The sequence below is a fragment of the Sapajus apella genome, unplaced genomic scaffold, assembly GCF_009761245.1.
Source record: "Sapajus apella isolate SASKATOON/1434 unplaced genomic scaffold, GSC_monkey_1.0 scaffold21, whole genome shotgun sequence".
In the NCBI taxonomy this organism is placed as follows: Eukaryota; Metazoa; Chordata; class Mammalia; order Primates; family Cebidae; genus Sapajus; species Sapajus apella.
The window spans coordinates 12,485,931-12,512,693 of record NW_022436961.1 but is presented as its reverse complement, the minus strand read 5'-3'; the positions used below and the strand labels follow the sequence as shown (position 1 = coordinate 12,512,693).

The 26,763-nt window shown below is 36.4% G+C and overlaps 1 protein-coding gene and 1 pseudogene across 2 annotated transcripts in view; one reads left to right on the top strand and one right to left on the bottom strand.

Moving 5' to 3' along the window:
• Positions 1 to 26,763, bottom strand: part of TEX15 (testis expressed 15, meiosis and synapsis associated) — a 66,298-nt gene that overhangs the window by 25,743 nt on the left and 13,792 nt on the right. The window contains exons 2-5 of the mRNA XM_032288286.1: positions 23,300 to 23,465; positions 9,617 to 9,854; positions 3,624 to 3,770; positions 2,311 to 2,473 (exon numbers count right to left, since the gene is read on the bottom strand). Coding sequence (XP_032144177.1) covers positions 2,311 to 2,473; positions 3,624 to 3,770; positions 9,617 to 9,854; positions 23,300 to 23,465 — 714 coding nt within the window. The remainder of the gene's footprint in view (positions 1 to 2,310; positions 2,474 to 3,623; positions 3,771 to 9,616; positions 9,855 to 23,299; positions 23,466 to 26,763) is intronic.
• On the top strand, positions 5,953 to 7,019 carry LOC116558366 (annotated as a pseudogene). The gene has a single exon (XR_004271971.1). The product of XR_004271971.1 is annotated as an ATP synthase subunit gamma, mitochondrial pseudogene (transcript).

The following is a 26,763-nucleotide window of genomic DNA, read 5'->3' as shown; positions in this document are numbered from 1 at the left end:
GAATATACTAAAAACAACTGAATCTTACACTTTCAAATCAACTGAATTGACATACATCAACAATAGAAAATAAAACAGCTACCATTTAAAATAGCATAAAATGTAAAATGTTTAAAAATAAAACAAGGCTGGGTGTGGTCGCTCACATTTATAATCCCAGCACTTTGGGAGGCCAAGACGGGTGGATTACCTGAGGTCAGGAGTTTGAGACCAGCCTGGCCAATGTAGTGAAACCCTGTCTCTACTAAAAATACAAAAAATTATCTCAGCGTGGTGGCACATGCCTGTAATCCCAGCTACTGGGGAGGCTGAGGTAGGAGAATTGCTTGAACCTGGGAGGCGGAGGTTGCAGTGAGCTGAGAATCGCACCATTGCACTCCAGCCTGGGCAACAAGAGTGAAACGCCATCTCAAATAAATAAATAAAAGACATGTAAGATGTTACAGAGAAAATTATAAAACTGAAATACATTAGAGATAACTGAAATGGGGATAAATTGTTAACAGATTAGAAAATTCAATAAAGAAGACAATTTTCCACAAATTAGTATATAATCAATGTCAATCAAACTTCTAATAGATTTGTTGGCAGACCTTGATAAGCTGATTCTAAAATTTCTATGAACAGTAAAGGAACAAAAACAAAAAAAATTTTTTTAAAGATGAAGATCAGTTATATAGGTATTAGCATTTTTTTCTCTCTCACACAAAGTCAGGTATTAGTATTTTTTAATGAAGTTACAATAATCAAGGCAAGATGCTCATGGCAAAAGGATAGGCAAAGAGATGAAGAGAACTCACCAGGAGATCTCTGCAGCACCTGCAGCCAACTGATATATTACAGACATGGAGTTGCAGTATAGATAAGGGGAAAATGGATTCCCCAATAAATTGACCTAAGGCAACTGGGTAAGCATATGTAAACTAAAATAAATTGGGACTTTAAAAGAATCCTCTCACACACCAAAGTCATTTCCGGGTAGATAAACCAAAAATGGGAAAACATATCCATAAAGTTTAAAAAAAACATAGAAAAATATCTTCATGTCTTAGGAAAAGCATTCTTATGAAAGACACACGTAGTAGCACTTTTCATAAAAAGATCTATTTGATATTAACAACCTCTGTGTTCATCAAAAAACAGACAAAAATGAGAATACGAAGACACAAACTCAGAGAAAACACTCACAACACATACAACTCACCCAATATCCAATATGTAAAAGAATTCCTATAAATCAACAGTGAAATAAAAACAGCTCAAGTAGAAAAAGTAGATAAAAGATTTGACCAGGAATTTCAGAAAAGTGGAAAACTAACGGCCAATATACCTATCAAAAAAGGGCCTAACTTATTTAGCATTTGAGGAAAAGCAAAATATAAAAGCAACGAAATGCTGCACCTACTAGTACAGCAAAAACATTGAAAAAGTTTGACAGCACTAAGTTTGGTGAGAACACAAAAATCCTCAACTTCATTAATTAGGGAAAAGCAAATCAAAACCACAATGAAATAACATCAAACAGTGGGCTGGCAGAAACAAAAAAAAAAAGCATAACATGTGCTGGCAAGAATATAGAGTGATTATGTCCTCTGATGCAAACCACTTTGGAAAACCATTTGATGTTGTCTTTAAGTTGAACATTCCTGTCATAAATATATATTCTATGGAAAAATTCTTGCACATATGCAACGAGACACTTTTAAGAATGTTTAAAATAGCAATGTTTGGAATAAGAAGATTGGAAAGTGCCCAAATATCCTCAGTAGGATAGTGTAGAGTGTATTTGCACAATGGAATACTCTCTCCATTCATTCATGAAAACGAATAAACTACAGTCACACATATCAATAGGGAAGAATCACACAAACCTAATACTGAGGCAAAGTACCTGCAGTATGATTCTAGATCTATAAAATGTAAAACAGGTAAAACGCAATTATTTTACTTAGAAATTCACTACTTTTTTTTTTGAGACAAGGTCTCCCTCTGTCACCTAGGCTGGAGCGCAGTGGTACAATCTTGGCTCACTGCAACCTCCACCTCCTGGGTTCAAGTGATTCTCCTGCCTCAGCTACCTGCATAGCTCAGATTACAGGCATATGCCACCACACCTGGCTTATTTTTGTATTTTACTAGAGATGGGGTTTCACCATGTTGTCCGGGCTGGCTTCAAGTAATCTGCCCTCTTCCATTTCTCAAAGTGTTGGGATTACAGGCGTGAATCATTGTGCCCAGCCAGAAAATAATATTGAGAAATTTTAAGACCAGCACAAATGCTAATGAAGTACAATCATAAATGTATCTTACCAGCTCTCTTAGGAAATCCTGTTGAAAGGAATCTCAAAGATGTCGTAAGGTGTCCATTATCTACTTTTGAACCAATAAATTTTACTGTTACTACTGCATATGGAAGACATTGCCTAGGTTTATCTACAGGCTTTGAAAGGACACTGTATTCATAGAAGTACACCTGAAAGATAATTAGAAAAAGAACAGGTTCATGCTGATTAATTTTGGCAACTGGACTTGAAAAAGCTCATATTTTTAAAAAGTCAATATAATTGCATATTATTTATCTACTTCCATATAAACTTCTCCAGCTGCCTTGTTTAACCCTAATATTTCTGAAGATGTACAGAATTCCTTTTTTCCCCCATTTTTTTTTCCTTGATAGGCTACCAATGTCTGCAGAAAAAGACACAATTTGTTTTTAAATAAAAAATATTTTTTCATTAAAAGTTAAATGTTTTGCATACAGTCTCAACTATTGTATTTTATTTGGTAGGAAAAATTAGGAAAATAACAATTGGTAATATGTTTTACATGTGGGAGCATGGATACACTTTCATAGAGAAGATTTATTTTCATTTAATCATAGTAAGATTATACATAATCCATATATAATTTAATATTCGTATAACATTTTTTTCTTTCTTTTCTTTTCATGTCTGCTTAATTCCTTCAGCATATTCTGTATAAAATTAAAGGTCTACAAAATATCTACGTAAAATATGACAGATTACTGTTTCATTTAATGACTAATATGTAAGCCTTTTCTTTTTTCCCAATTCTGCAAAGTACAAAAGATCAAAATATTGTTTCAAAATAGCCTTGTTTTCTAAAATTAACTTTATTTATTATTGATAAATCTTAACTACATATATTTATGGGGCACAATGTGGTATTTTGACACGTTTACAATGAGGAGTAATTAAATCAAGGTAATTAACATGTCCATCATCTCACCCATCACTTTTTATGGTGAGACACTGGAAATTTACTCTCAGTGATTCGGAAATATGCACTATTATTAACTATGGTCGCCCTGCTATGCAGCCTTGTTTGAAAGAGAAGTAAGTATATTTTTGAAAGTTAGTAATTAATCTATGTAATATCTAAATAAAAGTAGCCACTGTACTTTGAACAGTTAAATGTAAATTTTCAAACTTCTTCACTAATATTCTCATACAATAAATATTAAAATAGCTTTCACTGTTTGCTTAACATATTATATTGAACGAATTAAGAGATTTTCATTTAATATTTTGGGAATTTAAGTCTTACACAATGTGAAACATGCACTTTTCAAGAAATCAAATGAACCGTTAACATTAACATACTGCTGAACTGTAGGCTTGTAGTTCAATGGTATCTTTCAAAGAAGGTGCATTTCGTGACATATGGCAATCAAAGTTAGGAGAAGGATCCAAAGAAACTTTATTTTTATCCATAGAAGGTTGGATTTTCTTCACTTTTCCAAAGAGAACCTAAAAAAAGGAGCCCCCCCCCAAAAAAAGTAAGTAAGAATATACCAAAACACTTCTAAATTGTCACACTTCAAAGATAAAAGGGTAATATTGTTTTGTTTTTCTGAGACAGGGTCTTACTCTGTCACTCAGGCTGGAGTTGCAGCCTCAGCCTCTCAGACGCAAGTGATCCTCCCACCTCATCCCCATTGAGTAGCTGGGACTACAGGTGTGCACCAACATGCCCAGCAATTTTTGTAGGGACTGGATTCCACCATGTTGCCCAGGCTGGTCTTGAACTCCTGGGTCAAGTGATTCTCCCGCCTTGGCCTCCAAAAGCAATGAGATTACAGGCATAAACCACTGTGCTAGGCCCGATTTTTTAAGTAGAAGAAACCTGAATGGAAAGATAATCCATTTTCTAGATGAATGGGATGATTTAACATGGTAATTATGTCAATTCTTCCCCAAATTAAACTATAAGATTAGAGTAATTCCAATAAATATTTCACAGAATCTACTTTTTTTTTTTTTTTTTTTTTTCGAGATGGAGTCTCATTCTGTTGCCCAGGCTGGAGTGCAGTGGCATGATCTTTGCTCATTGTAGCCTTCACCTCCCAGGTTCCAGCAATTCTCCTGCCTCAGCCCCCCGGGTGGCTGGGATTACAGGCATGCGCCCCCATGCCCAGCTAATTTTTGTATTTTTAGTAGAGATGGGGTTTTGCCATGTTGGCCAGGCTGGCCTCAAACTCCTGACCTCAGGTAATCTGCCTGCCTCGGCCTCCAAAAATGATGGGTTTACAGGCATGAGCCACTGTGCCCACTGAGAATCTACTTTTAAAAATGGGTTTTAATTTAACAAATGTACTTGGAAGACAAAACAAACAAGAATAGCTCAGAAATTTAAAAAAAAAGTCTGGATTAGCAATTGAGAATGATGGAACAGAACAAGTGACTTGCAACTCCAGATATAAAAACATTTTTTAAAAGGATGGTACTACAAGAAAAAGCAGAGAAAAGATCAAAATGAACAAAAAACAGAATGAAAGAAAAAGCCTGAAGTAAGCTCACACATATATTAAAAATGCTAAAAATATAGTACATTAACAATACCATTTAAATAAGAATTGATGATTCAATTAATGATTTGGGACAACAGAAAAAATTAAATTCTTTTCCTAACGTGTTAAAGATTTAAGTATTAAAAACATAACGAAAATACTGTAGAAAGAAACATAGGCCAATATTTACTCAATCTCAAAGTGACAAGTGTTTTCTAAGAATATGTGCCAAAAAATACGAACCAAAACATATAAACTCCATAACATCAATTCTAAAACTTCTGCCTATAAACAACAAATGATTTAAAAACTAAAACCATGAACATAAGTGACAGTATTTTATTCCTGTTATTTTAAATAGATTAGTACATTCATTCGACAGTCAAAAAATACTGAATATAAAGTTGCATTCTGAATTGGATCTTGGAACAGAAACAAACATGAATAGAAAAATATCACCAGGCATGTAAAGAAACAGAAAATTATAGCCAATTCAAAGGGAAAAAAATAAACAGAAATTTTCCCTGAAAAAGACCTGATGGCTGATCTACTAGACGAAAACTTTAAAACAACTGTCTTAAAGATGCTCAAAGAACTAAGTATGTAGAGATAGTAAAAAACAATGCATGAACGAAATGGAAATATCAATAAAGAGAAAACTTTAAAAAACCAAAAAGAAATCCTGTAGCTGAAAAGTACAGAGGCTGAAATGAAAATCTCACTAGAGGGGTTGAAAGGCAGATTTCAACAGGCAAAAGAAAGAATAAGCGATTTCCAAGACTGGAAAATCAAAATTATTGAGTCTCAGCAACAGAAAGAGAAAAACTAAAAAAAAAAGTGAACAGAGCCTAAGGGACATGTGGGACAATATCAAGCAGACGAATGTACATGCTTTGGGAGTCTGAGGAGAGAGAGAGAGCAGAGAGAATATTTGAAGAAATGAAGGCTGAAAACATCCCAAATCTGATGAAAGATGTATATATTAACATCCAAAAAATAGAGGATCGCTGGAGCTGGGAAGTTTGAGGCTATGTCCACAGGCAAAAAAAAAAAAAGAAGAAAGTTTTTACTGTAGCCAGCAAACTATCCTTCAGAAATGAAGGAGAAGCTGAATGGCTGACCTTCAGCAGAGCTGCGCTACCATGTTCTCTCGCTTGGGTGTTACTGGGCTTTTGGCGTGGACCTTGCAGCCACGATGGATTCAAGTTCGAAATATGGCAACTTTGAAAGATATTACCAGGCGACTAAAGTCCATCAAAAACATCCAGAAAATTACCAAGTCTATGAACATGGTAGCAGCAGCAAAATATGCCCGAGCTGAGACAGAGCTGAAATCAGCTCCAATATATGGATTGGGATCTTTGGCTCTGTATGAAAAAGCTGATATGAAGGTGCCTGAAGACAAGAAGAAACACCTCCTTACTGGTGTGTCCTCAGATCGAGGACTGTGTGGTACTATTCATTCCTTCATTGCTAAACAGATGTAAAGCGAGGTTGCTACACTAATAGCAGCTGGGAAGGAAGTTATGCTTGTTGGAATTGGTGACAAAATCAGAGCCATACTTTATAGGACTCATTCTGACCAGTTTCTAGAGGCATTCAAAGAAGTGGGAAGGAAGGCCCCTACTTTTGGAGATGGCATCAGCCATTGCCCTTGAATTACTAAATTCTGGATATGAATTTGATGAAGCCTCCATCATCTTTAATCAATTCAGGTCTGTCATCTCCTATAAGACAGAAGAAAAGCCCATCTTTTCGTTTAATACCAGGCAAGTGCTGAGAGCATGAGTATCTACAATAATATTGATGCTGATGTGCTGCAAAATTACCAAGAACACAATCTGTCCAACATCATCTACTACTCTCTGAAGGAGTCCACCACTAGTGAGCAGAGTGCCAGGATGACAGCCAGGGACAACACCAGCAAGAATGCTTCTGAGATGATTGACAAATTGACAATGACATTCAACAGTACCTGCGCCAAGCTGTCATCACACAAGAGTTGATTGAAATTATTTCTGGTGTTGCAGCTCTGGATTAATGAAAATCAAGTTCCATCCTCAGACAAGAAGTAAAGAAGGAAAATTCAGCCAGCTGATTTTGTTTTTTTAGCTTACTGCTGTCTTTGTCAGAAGAAACTGTTCCTCCATTGTTTGAATTACTGAAGACAGCAAAATATTTGTAAATTATCTTACAATAAACAACTTAAGGAAAAAAAAATGAAGGAGAAAAACTTTCCCAGACCAAAAAAAAAGGTGAAGGAATTTATTGCTACCAGACCTGTCCTGCTAGAGACACTAAGGGAGTTCTAGCCAAAAGAAAATGATGCTAATATGATTGTTATACTAATATTGTAACCATGGTGTATAAACCACTTGTATCTTTTTTAAGAAGACGAAATGAAAAAGCTTAAAAATAATAACCACAATTTTTAAGAGACAAGCGATATACATAATGCAAATTTTGATTATCAAAAATTCAAAATGTGAGAAGAAAAGGAAATTAGTGTTACAGGTTTTTTTCCTTTGCAATTAAAGTTAAGTTGTATCAGTTTTAAATAACTTGTTATAAATGCAAAATGTGTTTTGTAAGCCTTACCATAAGCAAAAAGCCAAAATACTAAAAATAAAAAGCAATGAATTAAAACATATTACCAGAGAAAATCAACCACAAAGGAAGACAGGAAGAAATAGTTACAAAACAACTAGAAAACAAGTAACAAAATGGCAGTAATAAGTCCTTACCTATCAATATCAATAACAACATCGTAAAGAACAAAATTCTATTAGCACCAAAAGGAACTAGAAGAGTGACAGCAAACCAAACCCAGAATCACTACAATATCAGAGAAGAAATAAAATTAAAACTAAAAAAGTACAAAAAGATTATTGAAACAAAAAATTTTTTAAAAAAGGTAAACAAAATATACAGTTAGACTAAGAAAATAAGAACAGGCAACCCAAATAAATAAAATCAGAAACAAAAAGGAAACACAACTGAAACCACACAAATACAAAGGATCATTAGAGACTAGTGTGATAATTAAATACCAATAAATTGAAAAACCCAAAATACATTCCTGGACTTCCAACCTATTTGAGATTGAACCATGAAGAAACAGAAAACTTGAATAGATAAATAATGAGTGACAAGATCAAAACAGTAATAAAGTCTTCCGACAAAGAAAAGCCCAGGTCCTGATGGCTTCACCAATAAATTCTAACCAACATTTAAGGAATAACTAATGCCAATTCTAATCAAACTATTCCAAAAAAATCGAAGGGGAGGAGATACTTCCAGACTCATTCCACAAGGCCATTATTACCTTGATGCCAAAACCAAAGATAAAAAAAGAAGCTATGAGCCAATATCCCTGATGAGCAGAAATGTAAAAATCCTCAACAAAATATTAGCAAATTGAATTCAACAACATATTAAGAATATCATTCAACATGACCAAGTCGGATTCATAGCAGTGATGGAAGGATGGTTCAACTCGTGCAAATCAATAAATGTAATAAATAGCATCAACAGAATCAAGGACAAAAACCATATTATCATTTCATTAGATGCGGAAAAAGCAATAAAATTGAACATCCCTTCACAAAAAATCTCAACAAATTTGATATAGAAGTATAAAAAAAAACCTTATAACTGATAAATTCAGTAAAGTTTCAGGATACAAAATCAACAAACACATCAGTAGTATTTCCATATGATAATATTGATCAATCTGAAAAGGAAATCAGGAAAGCAATCTCATTTACAACAGCTACAAATGTTGCACTCTGAGCTTGTACCACTGGACTCAGCCTGGGTGACAGAGTTAAGACTCTGTCTCAAAAAAAGGAAAGGAAATAGAAGGGAGAAGGGAGAAAGAGAAAAAGGAAGAAGGAAGAAAAAGGGAGAGAGTGGGTAAGGGGAACGGGAAAGAAGGGAAAGGGAAAGGAAGGGAATGAAAGAAACACTTGTTACAGGATATTTGGAAAATGCTAATTTGGAAAACTAGAAAGTACAGAAAATTATATTGTCATGATCCAGAGATCATCACTAATAACAAGTGCATTTTATATCATTTTGATGATATCTCATTTTTTTTTAATTTAAAAAGTTAAACATGATTGCGTAAACATTTTCCTGAATCTTAAAAAATTCTCCATAAGCCGAACTGCAACGGATACTTCTTATTCCAGAGACAGAATATATAATAAATTCATAATATATTATTGCTGGACATTTACACGGTGGCTATTTTTCTCTACTACAAACAAGGCTTTGACACACACACACACAATAGTTGGGAGGTCCTATATACCCTGTGCTCAGCTTTTCTTAACGTTAACATCTTATGTAACCACAGGAAAATTACAAAAGAATTTAATACTGATACAATACCATTAACTAAAATAAACTGCAGGAGTTTAAAAATAACTAGCTTAAACCAAAATTATTATAACATAATGCTTTAGAGGAGGGTATGTAAAACACTACAGTACTTATTTATGATAGAAACAAAAGAGTAAAAGAGAGGCAGGTCAATTAGAACAGAAAACTATATATATTGAGAAGAAAAAGATGAAGGGCTCCTTTTTTTTTTTTTTTTTTTTTTTGCTTCTGCTTTGTGCTGTACACCCAGGTAAAGAGGAAAGAGGAAAATTTTGAATAATGATAACAAAAATAATAGATATAATTATTACTTATTTAATATACTGTAATTTTAAAACACTATCAATTTATATTGAAAGGATAATATGTTCAGGTCAATTTAAAGCAAACTGTCCATATACTTTATTTTATGCTACCTACCTTAAAAATTAAAATACTTTCTACAGTAATGCTTCGACTGTGAGAATAATTCAAGGCAATATCAACATGTCTAAACATGTAAATTCCAAGAAGGGGATTTCCTAGGATCTTCAATGTAGATGCTCTGGTACTTATTCCATTCTGATATATCTCTGCCACATCACTCTGAGGAAGTGCTAAAAAGCAGAAATGTTCTTCAAGTTCTCTGCAATGTCTTCCACTTTCACGCATCTCTGACCTAAAGTAAAACAAATAATGTACACAGGTAAAGATAAACATCAATAATATTTTCAAGAAGATACATATACATATTACCACTGACCACAGTTAGAAAGCAAGAGAAGTACTGATAATATTCAGAGGTACTACACTGTGATGATAAATTAGGCTAAAAATGATCTTAGGAACAAATTCAGGATTACTTATCCAAGATTTATGAACATTATTATCACCCCTGGTATAAAATAACAGGGACTAACTTTTTTTTTTTTTTTTTTTGAGACGGAGTTTCGCTCGTTACCCAGGCTGGAGTGCAATGGCGCGATCTCGGCTCACCACAACCTCTGCCTCCCGGGTTCAGGCAATTCTCCTGCCTCAGCCTCCTGAGTAGGTGGGATTACAGGCACGCGCCACCATGCCCAGCTAATTTTTTGTAGTTTTAGTGGAGACGGGGTTTCACCACGTTGACCAGGATGGTCTCGATCTCTTGACCTTGTGATCCACCCGCCTTGGCCTCCCAAAGTGCTGGGATTACAGGCGTGAGCCACCGCGCCCGGCCGGACTAACATTTTTTAAATGCTGCTAATATAACCAGTATAAAGTCTTAAGCAATACATGCATCTTCTTATTTCATTCTCAAGCTCCCAAGAAGTTTTTATAGTTTATTTTGTTGCTGTTAAAATTTTTAAAATGGGGAAAGTGAGGTTTAGAAAGTTAAATCTTGCTGAAGTAGGAAAATAACAGAGTTGGAATTATACACACCAACTCTTGTCTGTCAGGTTCCAGAGCTCAAGTTCTTGTTAATTGTGTTATGGAGGGAAGAATGTGCATTTTCGAAACAAAATATCTTGTCTATATTATATATCTCTACATATCTGTAGACACAAAAATATACATACAGTCACACATATAGTCAATTATTAGGGTCATTTTCCATTCCTCAGGATTTAGATAACAGCTGGGAGAAACAGGCTAGTATTTGATTACAGAACCCTATCTTAAGCAAAGAAAATTAGGAATCATCCTCAGAAAAGATTATAATCTGAAGTATAGATAACCCTCAATTCTACCACTTCTATTAAAAGACCCATTTAAACATAATATAGTATGTTAACAAAATATATATCCCTTCCCTAAAATTGACAGATTAGATATCCTATATGGCTTGCTCAGGAGTAGAGGCAGCAGAAACTGCCACACCAGGTGGTACAATAAAAGAGGTTCAGACACTAGGGTCCAAATGATTATCTGTAATGGAGAATCTACAGAACCTAGCAAAGGAATGTATATACCACAAAAGGAAAATTGTTCTTGAGAATGACATGCTTCCAAGATTTATTTCCTGAAACACCACTTACAGAATTTGTTTAAAGTATACCATGGACTTAATATATTAATACTTATTTTATTTTCAAGAATGACTCATCATTAATGGTACACTGGGCCACAAAACATATGGTAACAGTTATAAGCAAGACTAACTGATTAGATAATGATCAATTCTATTTCCTGGCAATGTCAGCCTTAACTTTTGACTCCACAAATCAGCATTTCCTGCTCTTGGTTTCAACTTGATATCAGTAGATTCTGTGAACCACTAAGATCTCTGTTGACTGCTAAGGTTTAATTCTCATAGAAGAAGAATAATGCTTTCTCTCATTTTTCTGACTTTTCTGTAGGTTTTTCTTGGGATTTAGAAAAACATTAACTTTCTGAGCAAGCCCTAGAAGGAATTTCCACATGGAAAAGTTAACAACAATAGAAGAAAGAATGAGAGGGAGGGAGGAAATTGAAGAATACTGTTCTAAGATTCTTACATCACACATAAAAGTAACATTTAAAAGTACACCAGAATAAATTAAAGACATATAATGTAAACCCTACAGCTGAGTGTTTCCACAGTGGCACCGGGGATATTTTGGACCAAATTCTTTTAAAAAAATTTTTTTTAACTTATTCATCTTCCTGACTACCACTGGATCATCATAAGGGTTTCAGTGGAATGAAAAAAATGTAACAATAAAAATCTGATCCAGGGCCACAAAAGCCTATGTAAATTGAAATAGAAAATATTCCCTGGAGTTTTGCATTGGTAATTACACTACTAACACATTTTATTTTTTAGTATGTCTTAAGAATTAGATTTGAAAAAAATTGGGCCTAAATATGTTAACAAAAATGACCTATAAAAAAGTTAGTTTTTGATCTGTTTCTGGCTTTAAAATTGCATAAAAGGTTGGCTTTTCAAATTTATTCAGACGGTAGGCTCTAAGTCACCATTTTAAATGACAGAAACTCTTGAGTCTTAAGACTTCCATTTCAGAAACAATAGGTAATATGAGCCTGAAGAGTCTTTTATTATTTATTTATTTATTTATTTAAAAATTTTATACATATATATTTTATTGCACTTTAGGTTCTAGGGTACCTGTGCAAAACATGCAGGATTATTGCATAGGTACATACATGGCAATGTGGTTTGCTGCCTCCATCTCCCCCATCACCTATACCTGGGATTTCTCCCTGTTATCCCTCCCCAACCTCCCTACCCCTCACTGTCCCTTCCCTATTCCCTCTCAACAGACCCCACTGTGTGATGCTCCCCTCCCTGTGTCCATGTGTTCTCACTGTTCAACACCTGCCTGTGAGTGAGAACATGTGGTGTTTGTTTTTCTGTTCCTGTGTCAGTTTGCTGAGAATGATGGTTTCCAGATTCATCCATGTCCCTACAAAGGACACAAACTCATTGCTTTTTATGGCTGCATAGTATTCCAAGGTGTATATGTGCCATATTTTCCTTGCCCAGTCTATCATCAATGGGAATTTGGGTTGGTTCCAAGTCTTTATTATTGTAAAAAGTGCCACAATGACATATGTGTGCATGTGTCTTTATAATAGAATGATTTATAATTTTTTGGATATATACCCAGTGATGGGATTGTTGGGTCAAATGGAATTTCTATTTCTAGGTCCTTGAGGAATTGCCACACTGTCTTCCACAATGGTTGAACTAATTCACACTACCACCAACAGTGTAAAAGTGTTCCTATTTCTCCACATCCTCTCCAGCATGTGTTGTCTCCAGATTTTTAAACGATTGCCATTCTAACTGGTGTGAGATGGTATCTCAATGTGGTTTTGATTTGCATTTCTCTAATGACCAGTGATGATGAGCATTTTTTCATATGTTTGTTGGCCTCATAAATGTCTTCTTTTGAAAAGTGTCTGTTCATGTCCTTTGCCCACTTTTGAATGGATTTGTTTGTTTTTTTCTTGTAAATCTGTTTTAGTTCTTTGTAGATTCTGGATATCAGCCCTTTGTCAGATGGGTAGATTGCAAAAATTTTTTCCCATTCTGTTGGTTGCCAGTTCACTCTAATGATTGTTTCTTTTGCTGTGCAGAAGCTCTGGAGTTTAATTAGATCCCATTTGTTTATTTTGGCTTTTGTTGCCAATGTTTTTGGTGTTTCGGTCATGAAGTCCTTGCCTATGCCTATGTCCTGAATGGTTTTGCCTAGGTTTTCTTCTAGGGTTTTTATGGTGTTAGGCCTTATGTTTAAGTCTTTAATCCAACAGGAGTTAATTTTAGTGTAAGGTGTCAGAAAGGGGTCCAGTTTCTGCTTTCTGCACATGGCTAGCCAGTTTTCCCAACACCATTTATTAAACAGGGAATCCTCTCCCCATTGCTGATTTTTGTCAGGTTTGTCAAAGATCAGATGGTTGCAGATGTGTGGCGTTGCCTCTGAGGTCTCTGTTCTGTTCCATTGGTCTAAATCTCTGTTTTGGTGCCAGTACCATGCTGTTTTGATTACTGTAGCCTTGTAGTATAGTTTGAAGTCAGGTAGCGTGATGCCTTCAGCTATGTCCTTTTTGCTTAGAATTGTCTTGGCTATGCTGGCTCTCTTTTGGTTCCATATGAAGTTTAAGGTGGTTTTTTCCAGTTCTGTGAAAGAGGGTCATAGGTAGCTTGATGGAGATAGCCTTGAATCTATAAATTACTTTGGGCAGTATGGCCATTTTCCCAATATTGATTGATCCTAACTATGAGCATGGAATGTTCTTCCATCTGTTTGTGTCCTCTCTTATTTCGTTGAGCAGTGGTTTGCAGTTCTCCTTGAAGAGGTACTTTATATCCCTTGTTAGTTGTATTCCTAGATATTTTATTCTCTTTGTAGCAATTGTGAATGGCAGTTTGTTCTTGATTTGGTTCTCTTTAAGTCTGTTACTGGTGTATAGGAATGCTTGTGATTTTTGCACATTGATTTTGTATCCTGAGACTTTGCTGAAGTTGCTTGTCAGTTTCAGATTTTGGGCTAAGATGATGGGGTCTTCTAAATATACAATCATGTCGTCTGCAAATAGAGACTATATGACTTCCTCCTTTCCTAACTGAATACCTTTTATTTCTTTTTCTTGCCTGATTGCTCGGGCTAGAACTTCTAATACTATATTGAATAGGAGTGGTGAGAGAGGGCATCCTTGTTTAGTGCCAGATTTCAAAGGGAATGCATCTAGATTTTGCCCATTCAGTATGATACTGGCTGTGGGTTTGTCATAAATAGCTTTTATTATTTTGAGATACATTCCATCGATACCTAGTTTATTGAGAGTTTTTAGCATAAAGGGCTGTTGAATTTTGTTGAAGGCCTTCTCTGCATCTATCGACATAATCACGTGGTTTTTGTCTTTGGTTCTGTTTATGTGGTGGATTACATTTATAGACTTGCATATGTTGAACCAGTCTTGCATCCCTGGGATAAAGCCCACCTGATCGTGATGGATAAGCTTTTTGATGTGCTGTTGCAATTGGTTTGCCAGTATTTTATTGAAGATTTTTACATCTATGTTAATCATGGATATTGGCCTGAAGTTATCTTTTTTTGTTGAGTCTCTGCTGGGTTTTGGTATCAGGATGATCTTGGTCTCATAGAATGATTTGGGAAGAATTCCCTCTTTTTGGATTGTTTGGAATAGTTTCAGAAGGTGTGGTACCAACTCCTCTTTGTATGTCTGGTAGAATTTGGCTGTGAACCCATCTGGATTGGGCTTTTTTTTGGTTGGTAGGCTATTGATTGCTGCCTCAACTTCAGTCCTTGTTATTGGTCTATTCAGAGTTTCAACTTCTTCCTGGTTTAGGCTTGGGAGGGTGCAAGTGTCCAGGAATTTATCAATTTCTTCCAGGTTTATTGGTTTGTGTGCATAGAGTTGTTTGTAGTAATCTCTGATGGTAGTTTGCATTTCTGTGGAACTGGTGGTGATATCCCCTTTATTGTTTTTTATTGCACCTATTTGATCCTTCTCTCTTTTCTTATTCATCTGGCTAGTAGTTTATTTTGTTGATCTTTTCAAAAGAACCAGCTCCTGGATTTACTGATTTTTTGAAGGGTTTTTTTTGTGTCTCTATCTCCCTCAGTTCTGCTCTGATCTTAGTTATTTCTTGTCTTCTGCTAGCTTTTGAATTTTTTTGATCTTGCTCCTCTAAACTCTTTCCATTTTGGTGATAGGGTGTCAATTTTACATCTTTCCTTGTTACTCATGTGGGCATTTATTACTATAAATTTTCCTCTAGACACTGCTTTAAATGTGTCCCAGAGATTCTGGTACATTGTGTCTTCATTCTCATTGGTTTTGAGGAAGACCTTTATTTCTGCCTTCATTTCATTTTTACCAGTTGTTCAGTTTTCATGAAGTTGTGTGGTTCTGAGTTACTTTCTTAATCCTGAGTTCTAATTTGATTGCACTGTGGTCTGAGAGACTGTTTTTATAATTTCCGTTCTTTTGCATTTGCTGAGGAGTGATTTACTTCCAATTATGTGGCCAATTTTAGAGTAGGTGTGATGTGGTGCTGAGAAGAATGTACATTCTGTGGGTTTGGGGTGGAGAGTTCTGTATATGTCTATTATATTTGCTTGGTCCAGATCTTAGTTCAAGTCCTGGATATCCTTGTTCATTTTCTGTCTTATTGATCTAATATTGACAGTAGAATGTTAAGTCTCCCACTATTATTTTGTGGGAGTCTAAGTCTCTTTGTAGGTTGTTAAGAACCTGTTTTATGTTTCTGGTTGCTCCCATATCGGGTGTGTATATATTTAGGATCATTAGCTCTTCTTGTTGCATTGCTCCTTTTACCCTTATGTAATGCCCTTCTTTGTCTCTTTTGATCTTTGTTGGTTTAAAATCTATTTTATCAGAGACTAGGATTGCAACTCCTGCTTTTTTTTTGCTCTCCATTTGCTTGGTAAATCTTCCTCCATCCCTTTATTTTGAGCCTATGTGTGTCCTTGCATGTGAGATGGGTTTCCTGGATACAGCACACTGACGGTTTTTAACTTTTTATCCAATTTGCCAGTCTGTGACTTTTGATTGGGGCATTTAGCCCATTTACATTGAAGGTTAATATTGTTATGTGTGAATTTGATCCTGCCATGTTGATGCTAGCTGGTTGTTTTGCCCATTAGTTGACGCAGTTTCTTCATTGTGTCGATGCTTTTTACCATTTGGTACATTTTTGGAGTGGCTGGTACTGGTTGTTCCTTGCTATGTTTAGTGCTGCTTTCAGGAGCTCTTGTAAGGCAGGCCTGGTGGTAACGAAATCTCTCAGCAATTGCTTGTTCGTAAAAGATTTTATTTCTCCTTCGCTTATGAAGCTTAGTTTGGCTGGATATGAAACTCTTGGTTGAAAGTTCTTTTCTTTCAGGATGTTGAATATTGGCCCCCACTATCTTCTGGCTTGTAGGGTTTCTGCCGAGAGATCTGCTGTGACTGTGATGGACTTCCCTTTGTGGGTAACCCAATCTTTCTCTCTGGCTGCCTTTAACATTTTCTCCTTCATTTCAACCCTGGTGATTCTGACGATTATGTGCCTTGGGGTTGCTCTTCTTGAGGAATATCTTTGTGGTGTTCTCTATATTTCCTGGACTTGAATACTGGCCTGCCTTGCTAGGTTGGGGAAGTTCTCCTGGATAATATCCTGAAGAGTGTTTTCCAGCTTGTATTCATTCTCTCCATCACATTCAGGTACACCTATCAAACTTAGATTAGGTCTTTTCACATAATCCCATATTTCTTGGAGGCTTTGTTGATTTCTTTTCACTCTTTTTTCTCTAATCTTGCCTTCTCATTTTATTTCATTGAGTTGATCTTCAATGTCTGATATCCTTTCTTCTGCTTGGTCAATTCAGCTATTGAAACTTGTATATGCTTCATGAAGTTCTTGTGTTGTGTTTTTCAGCTCCATTAAGTCATTTATATTCTTCTCTAACCTGTTTATTCTTGTTAGCATTTCATCAAACCCTTTTTCAAGGTTCTTAGTTTCTTTGCATTGGGTTAGAATACGTTCTTTTAACTCAGAGGAGTTTGTTATTACCCACTTTCTGAAGCCCGTTTCTGTCAATTCATCAGACGCTTTCTCCATCCAGCTTTGTTCCTTTGCTGCTGATCACATTGTGATCCCTTGGAGAAGGAGAGGCGTTCCGGTTTTGGGTGTTTTCATACTTTTTGTGCTGGTTTCTTCCCATCTTTGTGGATTTATCTACCTGTGGTATTTGTAGTTGGTGACTTTTGGATAGGGTCTCTGAGTGGATGTCCTCTTTGTTGATGATGAAATTATTTCTTTCTGTTTTTTAGTTTTCCTTGTAACAGTCAGGCCCCTCTTCTGTAGGACTGCTGGAGATCCACTCCAGACCCTGCTTGCCTGGGGATCACCTGTGGTGGCTGCAGAACAGTAAGTGTTGCCGCCAGTTTCTTCTTCTGTTATCTTCGTCTCAGAAGGATACTCACCAGATTTCAGCCTGAGCTCTCCTTTATGAGGTGACTGTTTGGATATACAAGGGTCAGGGAGCTGCCTGAGAAGACAGTCTATCCCTTATAGGAGCTCATGTGCTGAGCTGTGAGCTCTGTTGTTCTGTTCAGAGCTGCTGGGCAAGTACGTTTAAGTCTGCTGCAGTGGAACTCATAACCACCTTTTTTCCCAGGTGCTCTGTCCTGGAAAGGTGAGGCTTTATTTATAAGTTCCTGACATGCTGCTGTCTTTTTTCAGAGCTGCCCTGCCCAGCAAGGAGGTAGCCTAGTCACAGTCTGCCAGCAGAAGCATTGCTGAGCTGCCGTGGGCTCTGCCTAGCTGCTGTGTGAACTTTCTTGTGGTCTTGTTTATAGAGGTATAGTTATAACTGCCTTGGTAATGGCGGACTGCCTCAGTAGTGGCAGAATGCCTCAGTAGTGATGGAATGCCTCTGTAATGGCGGACACTCTTCCCTCAACAGAGCGGGACTATCCTGGGTCCAGCTGCACTTGCTCTCAAACTCTCAATCCAGAGCATTTCAGATTGCTGCTCTTTGTGGGGCTGAGACCCACTGAGCCAGATCATCGGGCTCCCTGTTTTGGCCCCCTTTTTTTCAGTTGAATGGGTGGCTCTGTCTCCTAAGCGTTCCAGGCACCAGTTGAAATGGCCACCCAGATTTGTGTGAGTTTTTGTGTGGAGATCCGCTGCACTGGCTGAAATAGCCATGCCGGAAACCTGTGGTGCTTTTCAGCCCAGGAATCTCCTGGTCTGTGGGCAGTAATAACTCACTTGAAATGCGGTGTTCACTCACCCTCTGTGTTGTTCTCGCTGGGAACTACACTCCAGAGCTGTTCCTATTCGGCCATCTAGGATCCTAAATGGAGTCTTTTCTATGCACAGTAACATGTAATTGGAACTGTGCCCCCAAGAGTTCAAGAAACCACTGACTAGCAGAAATTCTTAAGCTTGCAGGATGGCATATAAGAAAACTTACTGAAACACTCACACTCCCTCCATTTGTAATAATACCGGCTGAAACCATTTGGAACCAATATGGCCAAATGAAGTTTATAGAGAATGAGCTTGCTGACATCACAGCCTGAATCTCCACTGTGTGTTTTATACGAACTCCCCCTAAATTTGCACATGGGACCCATGAGGAGGCATGAAGAGACAACTGTGCATGCCCAAGGACTTTCTACACCTCCCTTTCCTTCCACCAATCACCTAATGATCCCAGGATCCACCCCCAAACCATTTCTAATAAAACTACTGCTTTAAAGCTAGCATGAGGAGACACATTTGAGCTTGACCTCCTGCCTCTCTGTGAGTCTACTTTCAATGAAAGCTTTTCTTTTCTCCAAAACCAGGTATCATGTTATTGACTTCCAGTGTATCAGGTGGGAAGTTTCATCTGCTTGATAACATAATTGGGTAAAAATCTGAAGAACTAGTATAAACAAAGTACTCTTTTACCAAGAGGCATTAATAAGCATCAGATTCTATGCTAAAATAATATTTATATTATCTTAAATTTTAAAAATACATAAAATAGTAATTTTCTAGAAATGTTTCCCCATGTTTTTCTGCAGCAATATTAATGAGGGATAAATGTCAAAATCTGTTACTTCTGAACCCTGCATGTACTTTAAGCTCTGGGGCAGAAAGTTCAAAATCAATACAATATTCAAGTCTTAGAATTGATAGTTATATTCTTGATTGTGGGTTTTTCATTTTAGTCATTATTTTAAACTAATATTTTATTAAATATTAAGTAAATACAAGTAAAAGACAGATGAGAAAACTCATATGAGAGAGAAGGTGAGTGGAAGAAACAGGATTGGAATCTTGTATCTGTGCTACCATGCTGTCTCCCTATTGAAGCCAACTACAACAAAGTATAAGTGCCATGGCCAGAATGCCTATGTCATAGTTAATTATATCATTTAGAATAGGTTCCAAGACAACCTACGTATAGCAGGTAATTTTTTGTTTAGTAAATGAAACTCTGGGAAGTATTTTATCTCTACGCTTAAGTGGAAACACAAGTTCATACAAGGTATTTAGCTATGGGGCAGGGGGTGCCTAAAGCAGAGTTTAAAAGTATTCAAGTAGGTATTTTTTTTATAATAAAGAAAATAAAGTTATTTCTTTGGAGATCTTTAAAGAGAACTTATTAATTTTCAAATCCATCTGATTGCTAGTGATAAGAACTCAGTATCCAGCTGGTGTAAAGTACAATATAAGAACGAAAACACTGACAGCTAAGAGAAACTATGATTCTACAATATTTAGGAAATGTGATAATGCCACACAACTCCAGAGATAAGACTTTATTGCCTATTGCTGTGATAACAAATTCTCATAAACTTAATGGATTAAAAGATATAAATGTATTATTTTAGTTATATAGATAAGTTCAGACATGACTCTCATTGGGCTAAAATCAAGGCATCATCTGTCTGGAGTGTGTTCCTTTCTGAGGTTCTAGGGGAGGATCTATTTCCAAGTTGGCAGAATTGAATTACCAGCAGTTGTAGGACTGAAGTCCCCATTTCCTTGCTGACTGTAATACAGCACAGGACATTTCCCAGCTTCTAGAAATTATCCACAATCCTTGGCTCATAACCTCCTTTTTTCATCTTCAAAGCCAGCAAAGGGAAGCGGAGTCCCCTTCATATCTCTTTTCTTTTTTCTTTCATCTCTGCTCTTTGATCCATTCTTCTGCCTCCCTCTTCTGTTTTTAAAAGCTCCTGTGATTAAACTGGGCCCACCTGGATCCCCTAGGATAATCACCTATCTCCAGGTCTGTGACCTCAATCACACCTGCAAAGACCTTTCTGCCATGTAAGGTGATATATTCACAGGTTCTGGGGATTAGGATGTGAACATCTTTGGTGGAGCATTATGCTGCTTACCACAGGCAGATTCTGAACTTGGCCCCCCAATGATATTAGGAACTTGTTTTTCCCCCTCAACTCTCCCTCTGCTGTGCACAGCTTTATCTTTATCCACATCCAGCTCCCATCACAGTCGCAAGTGGGAAGCTGGTAGCAACTAGGCTTCCTTGCTCACAGCCACCAGAAGAGAAACAGACTTCACCTCCCCAGGATTTCCAAGTAAGTCTTATTCTATGTTCTATTTAACTATAATGTACATAGTACTTGATAAAAATAAATGACTATGTTGTTTATGTATTTAGTATATTATAATTTTTATCCTTATTTTAGAGTATATTATCTCTCCTTATTAAAATAAATTAACTGTAAGACAGCCTCAGTCTGGTCCTTCAGGAAGTATTCCTGAAGAAGGCATTGTTATCACAGAAGATGACAGCTTCATGCATGTTACTGCTCCTGAAGACCCTCCAGTGGGACAGATGTCGAGGTGGATGTCAGCAATACTGATGATCCTGACCCTGTGAAGACTTAGACTATGTGTGTGTGTCTTAAGTTTTTTAATAAAGAGTTCTAAAAGTTAAAAAAAAATTAAAAATAGCAAAAAACTATATAGAATAAGGATAAAAATATTTTGTACAGCTGCACAATGTATTTGTTTTAGGGTAAATGTTATTATAAAAGGGTCAAAAAGTTAAAACTTTTAAAGTTTATACAGTAAAAGTATTATAGTAAGCTAAGGTTAATTTATCGAGAAAATTAAAAATACATTTAGTGTAGCCTAAGTGTACAGTGTTTATAATGTCTACAGTAGTAACAGCTATACCGTATAGCTGAAGTGCGTAGTACGCTACACCATCTAGGTTTGTGTAAGTCTACTCTATGATGTTCATACAATGACAAAGTTGCCCAATGATGCATTCCTCAAAACATACTCTTGTCATTAAGCAACATGTGACTGTGTATCTTTACTGCATAAACTTGAGTAGTTCCACTTACCAGGCTGAAAATATTTAAAAGGAGGTATTCCAGAAAGATTTAAGGCAACAAATTTGTGCTTTACCACATCCTTATCCTCTGTTAAAACTCATTCCTTTTAAACCCATATTCACCCTAACTTTGGAAAAGATTAATTCTCTACTGAAACTAATCTTGCGAAGCTGAACTGTGAAACTAGGCTACAAACAGACTGAATCTTTTTTTTGAATCTGAGTTTTCTATGATTTAAAAATGATCTTTCTTGGGTCTAAGCAGGAAATGGTCAAGACACTCTAAATATGTTGAGTTTTTGGTAGAATTTTTCTCAAAAACTACAGCCTCATGAAACACATGATCTGTGCCCCAAGGTACACATTATCACCAATTTTCCATTTGGGAATACTGGTGAAGGAGTCCTCATTACCCTCTTCCCTTGAAGTAAATCTATTTTTAGAATCTCTTACTTACAAGTACCCCTTTCCCAGCACTCAATTCAGTTCCAACTGGGTTATCACTGACTTCAAGTACAGAAACCCATTCAAACTGGCTTGTGTTGCCAGACTGTCTTACGCTTTGAACACAAAAACAAGTAAGACAAAACTAAAAATATACTAGGAGAATGAGACACAAATCAATATACTGTGGTAAGTACCATAAAATGAGTATAAATAACTGTGGGAAACATTGGGTTTTTGTCTAATTGGGCAAATAGCTAAGAAAACAATAAATCCTATACATGTTGGTCATTCAGAATGCTCTAACATGTCTTGTCTATCACTGGGTACTTGTTCTAACTTTTCTGTAACACTAACAGGGAGAAATAACTGGTTTCAAAAGACAAAAAATTTAATATCCAAAATAAGCAAAACCAAAGAACAGTGTCAGGAATTCATTTATGATCAATCTGTTCCTTCAACTTGGAAGTCATAGGATATAGAGTCCTTTTCACCTACAAAGCTGTATTTTTAAGAGGAAAGACAATATGCCACAACAAATTCTGTCATTACCATCAATTCCAAATCTCGAAACTGACATCAAGTGTGGCAGCATGTTTGAGTCAAGAGGAATCAATTGTAAAATAAACAAGCCAAAACATTCCAAAATGAGTTATACATGTGGGTTTATCAAGTTCCAGTTAGAGTTTAAGTTAAAAAGTGAGAAATGGCAAACAAGACAAGTTAGAAGAAAATAGAAATGCCAAATTGTGCTCACACAAAATCTATACCTATTAATACAAAACGTTTATAACAACAACTTTGCATATGCTCTTATTCTTTATCAAAATGACAATACTGTACCTTCCAAAAAAAACTGGAGACATACTTTAAAAAATTATGTGTCAGAAATGCCATCAACATAGAAAGAATAGTTCTAGTGGAATATCTAGAAACAGCTGGCTACAATCCTCCCAAATTAAAACATCAACTCAGTATCTTAAGGGTTCAAGAGTAAATAGGAGTTACTTTTTGATTACTTCAATTGCTGTTTACATTATTCAGGAGGTATGAGGGATCTACAAATTGGCTGCTTAATAAAGGTGCTGATGCATGCTTCTGAAAAATTTATCAAGGTTAAAAAATTGGAAGAGGGTGTACGAAATCTGACTACATAATTACTTAAAACTTACTAACTAATCAAATCTCACACTTAGCTTTCAATGTTACAAAAGGCTAAGAGAACATAACAAAATAATCTGTGTTTTCTTAGTAATAACTTACTAAATCTCAAATGATAGAAATAAATTAGCATAAAACTCCACAGTAAGAAACATAACAAAATCTCAAACACGTTTAGGTCGTAGTAACTTACCTCTTAGCAGTAAAATTTTTTTCCAGCTCCTCATTGTGAATCAGTTTTGTATCCCCAAACTGCCATAATGACTGCAGATCACAGCTTACATCAAGCCTGCGCTGGTTAAGAGTATCATGTATAAAACTATACTCTCTACTATTGGTGCAACAAGGTGACAAGTAAACTAAAGGTAGAAAAAGAGAAAGCAGTTGTGTTTAAAAATGACATTATTGGACATCTGTACAATGACAACTGTATATCTTATATAAGACACAAAATAATCAAGTCCTGAAATTTTCATTAACAACATAAGGTAACAATTTATATTTAGAGTTCTTCAACAGTAATATAGACCTCCTATACTTGATATAAATGAAAACATGAACCTTGATTTTCTCCACATACCTATTAAGAGTTCTTAAAAGTTGACACATACAGACATGACAGTCCTAGAATTTTCAACTTAAGATGTTGCAACTCTGACTCTACAATGAGCATCCTTACACAAACCTGGCAGCTACTGTTAGTGCATGAGTATTTGCCAAGTCAAGATAAGGCAATCTACACATGAGGAAACCATTTGGTTATTTTTATCTGCAAAAGTACAAGAACATGTGTGTAAGATGTTGCCTGATATAGTGGCATGTGAAAGAGGAAACAGACTTTCTTTTTTTTTTTGAGGCAGGGTCTTGCTCTGTTGCCTACACTGGGGTGCAATGGTGCAGTCTCAACTCCCTGCAACCTCCACCTCCCGGATTCAAGCAATTCTCCTGCCTCAACCTCCTGAGTAGCTGGGATTACAGGTGCACACCACCATGTCTGGCTAATTTTTCTATTTTTAGTAGAGACGGGATTTCACCATGTTGGTCAAGCTGGTCTCGAACTCCTGACCTCGTGATCTGCCTGCCTCAGCCTCCCAAAGTGTTGGGATTACAGGCATAAGCCACTGCACCTGGCCAAGGAAACAGACTTTCTTAGGACAATGAGCGTCTTCAACACTGCTGTAGTAAATAGATGCATAAAAGGAAAAACTCTGTGGAAGTGAACTCAGAGGAAAGCAAGGAGCAAATACAAATGACTCTTGCTATTTTTGGTAGTTATATTCTACAAAGTTCTCAGCAATACTGAGTCACAAACACTGTGTCACATACTACTGTTTTTTGGGGAAAGGAAATGGTTAAGTTCCTGTGGGCATCTGGTCAACTTTTTTTTTTTTTTTCCCCTTAGAGACAGGATGTTGCTCTGTAGCCCAGGCTGGAGTGTAGTGGTATGATCATTTCTCACTGTAACCTCTAACTTCTGGGCTCTAGTGATCCTCTTGCCTAGGATTCCTGAATAGTTGGGACTACAGGCACAGGCTCAACATGCCCAGCTAGTTTTTCTTTTATTTTTTTGTAGAGATGGGGTCACTATGTCGTCCAAGCTGGTCTTGTAATTCCTGGGCTCAAGTGATCCTCTCCAACCTTGGCCTCCCAAAATGCTGGGATTACAGGCAAGAGCCCATCCTGGTCAAATTTTTGACCATCAAAATTCCATTTGCATTATATAGATTCTTCTGCCAACATCCTTATAAAACAAACCAATCTCAGCAGTGTTGAAAACGTGTTCTTTCATTTTCCTATGTGACATTTAGCAAGTTATTTAAAAAAATTCTTTCTTAATATCTTGATCTGCAGAACCCACCTGCCTGCAAATTCATATTTTCATGTTGCATCTATCACTTTTTGAAACGTCTGAATCAGCTAGCACTAGCCGAAAGGGTTTAACATTTTCCTGACTTTGGGGAATACGAGCTAAGTTTCTCTGGCTTTTAGCTTCACAACAACGCTGTCAACATGTTTTTTTTAATTAGCCATAATGAAATCTCAGCAATCTATAAATTTAGCTGCTTTTCTATCATTCCCATAGTTTCATCAGGCACTATAAATGTTACTTTAGCACTTTTTGGTAAGGCCTGATGCACAGATTGGCAAGTTTGTTCCTCCTCTCCCTGGATGTACATTAACATTGAACTCAGGCCTGAGTGAAGCTTATCTAAAATGTGTTGTCTCTCTAAGGCACAACATAACCTTCTTGAGCTTAGAAACACTAGACCACACTTCCCCATTATACCTGGGGACCGTTTATAGTCAAATTACCCACAAAAATGTTAATTGATATAGTTTGGCTGTGTCCCTACCCAGATTTCATCTTGTAGTTCCCATAATCCTACATGTCATGGGAGGGACCCAGGGAGAAGTAACTGACTCATGGGAGCAGTTACCCCTATGCTGTTCTTGAGGTAGTGAGTTCTCACAAGATCTGATAAGTTTTATAAGGGGCCTTTCCCTCTCTGCTCAGCTCTTCTCTCTCCTGACTCCATGCAAAAAAGGATTGCCTGCTTCCCCTTCTGTCATGATTGTAAGTTTTCTGAGGCCTCCCCAGCCATAGGGAACTGTGATTCGATTAAATCTTTCTTTCTTTCTTTCTTTTTTTTTTTTAAAAAAAGGACTAATACAACCATGTAGCACCAACACTAGGAAAAGAACACTTATTGCAGTATGAGAGCTGAAACAAGGCAGAGCATGGACTCATTTGACTTTAGTTGAGAATGCATACACTGGGTGACTCAAATTCTTGACCCCTTTGTGCATGTCTGCAAAAGAACTGCTGAGTATCAAGTTTGGACAAAAAAGCATTACTGACTATTGCTTGTGAATTTTACCAAGTAGGAAATTCATAAACATGGAATCCTCAAATAATGAAGATTGACTATTAGGTTTAAAGCAATTCCCACATAAATGGATCTAATTAACAATTTGCCCCTTATATTTAGCTTATCAATAGAAGTTAAAATAATAACAAAACTAATATAAAATACTATAACCAGCTGTTTTCAGTAACAACTCATTCCTCCTTTCCATTTTTAATTCTGTTATTGACCCCCCAAAATGATTTTCATTTTAATATTTGTAATAACTGTTACAAATTTTGTAGTTTCATAATACATGATGATTTTATGGATGTGTAACTTTTTATTCTGAAATAAATACAGATTCACAGGAAGTTGCAGAACAGTACAGAGAGGTCCTGTGTACCCTTAACCCAGTTTCCCATGTAACTATAATCCAATATCAAAACTAGGAAAATGACATTGGTACAAGCCACAGACCTTATTAAGACTTTACAACCAGTTTTACATCCACTTGTGTGTAGTTCTATGCAGTTTTATCACATGTAGGTTTGTGAAACAATCATTCTAAGATACAGAACTGCTTTATCACCAGGGCCATCCCTCGTGCCACTCCTTTACATATTTTTTTTTTATACTGAAGCTCTTCCCTACCCCCATTCTCCTACCCTGACCCTAAATCCTGAAAATTAATATCCTCTCCATATCCATACTTTTGTCATTTCCAAAATGTTTCATAAATGAAATTACGTAGTATGAGACCTGTAGAGTTTTTTTTTTTTTTTTTTTTTTTTTTTTTTTTTTTTTTTTT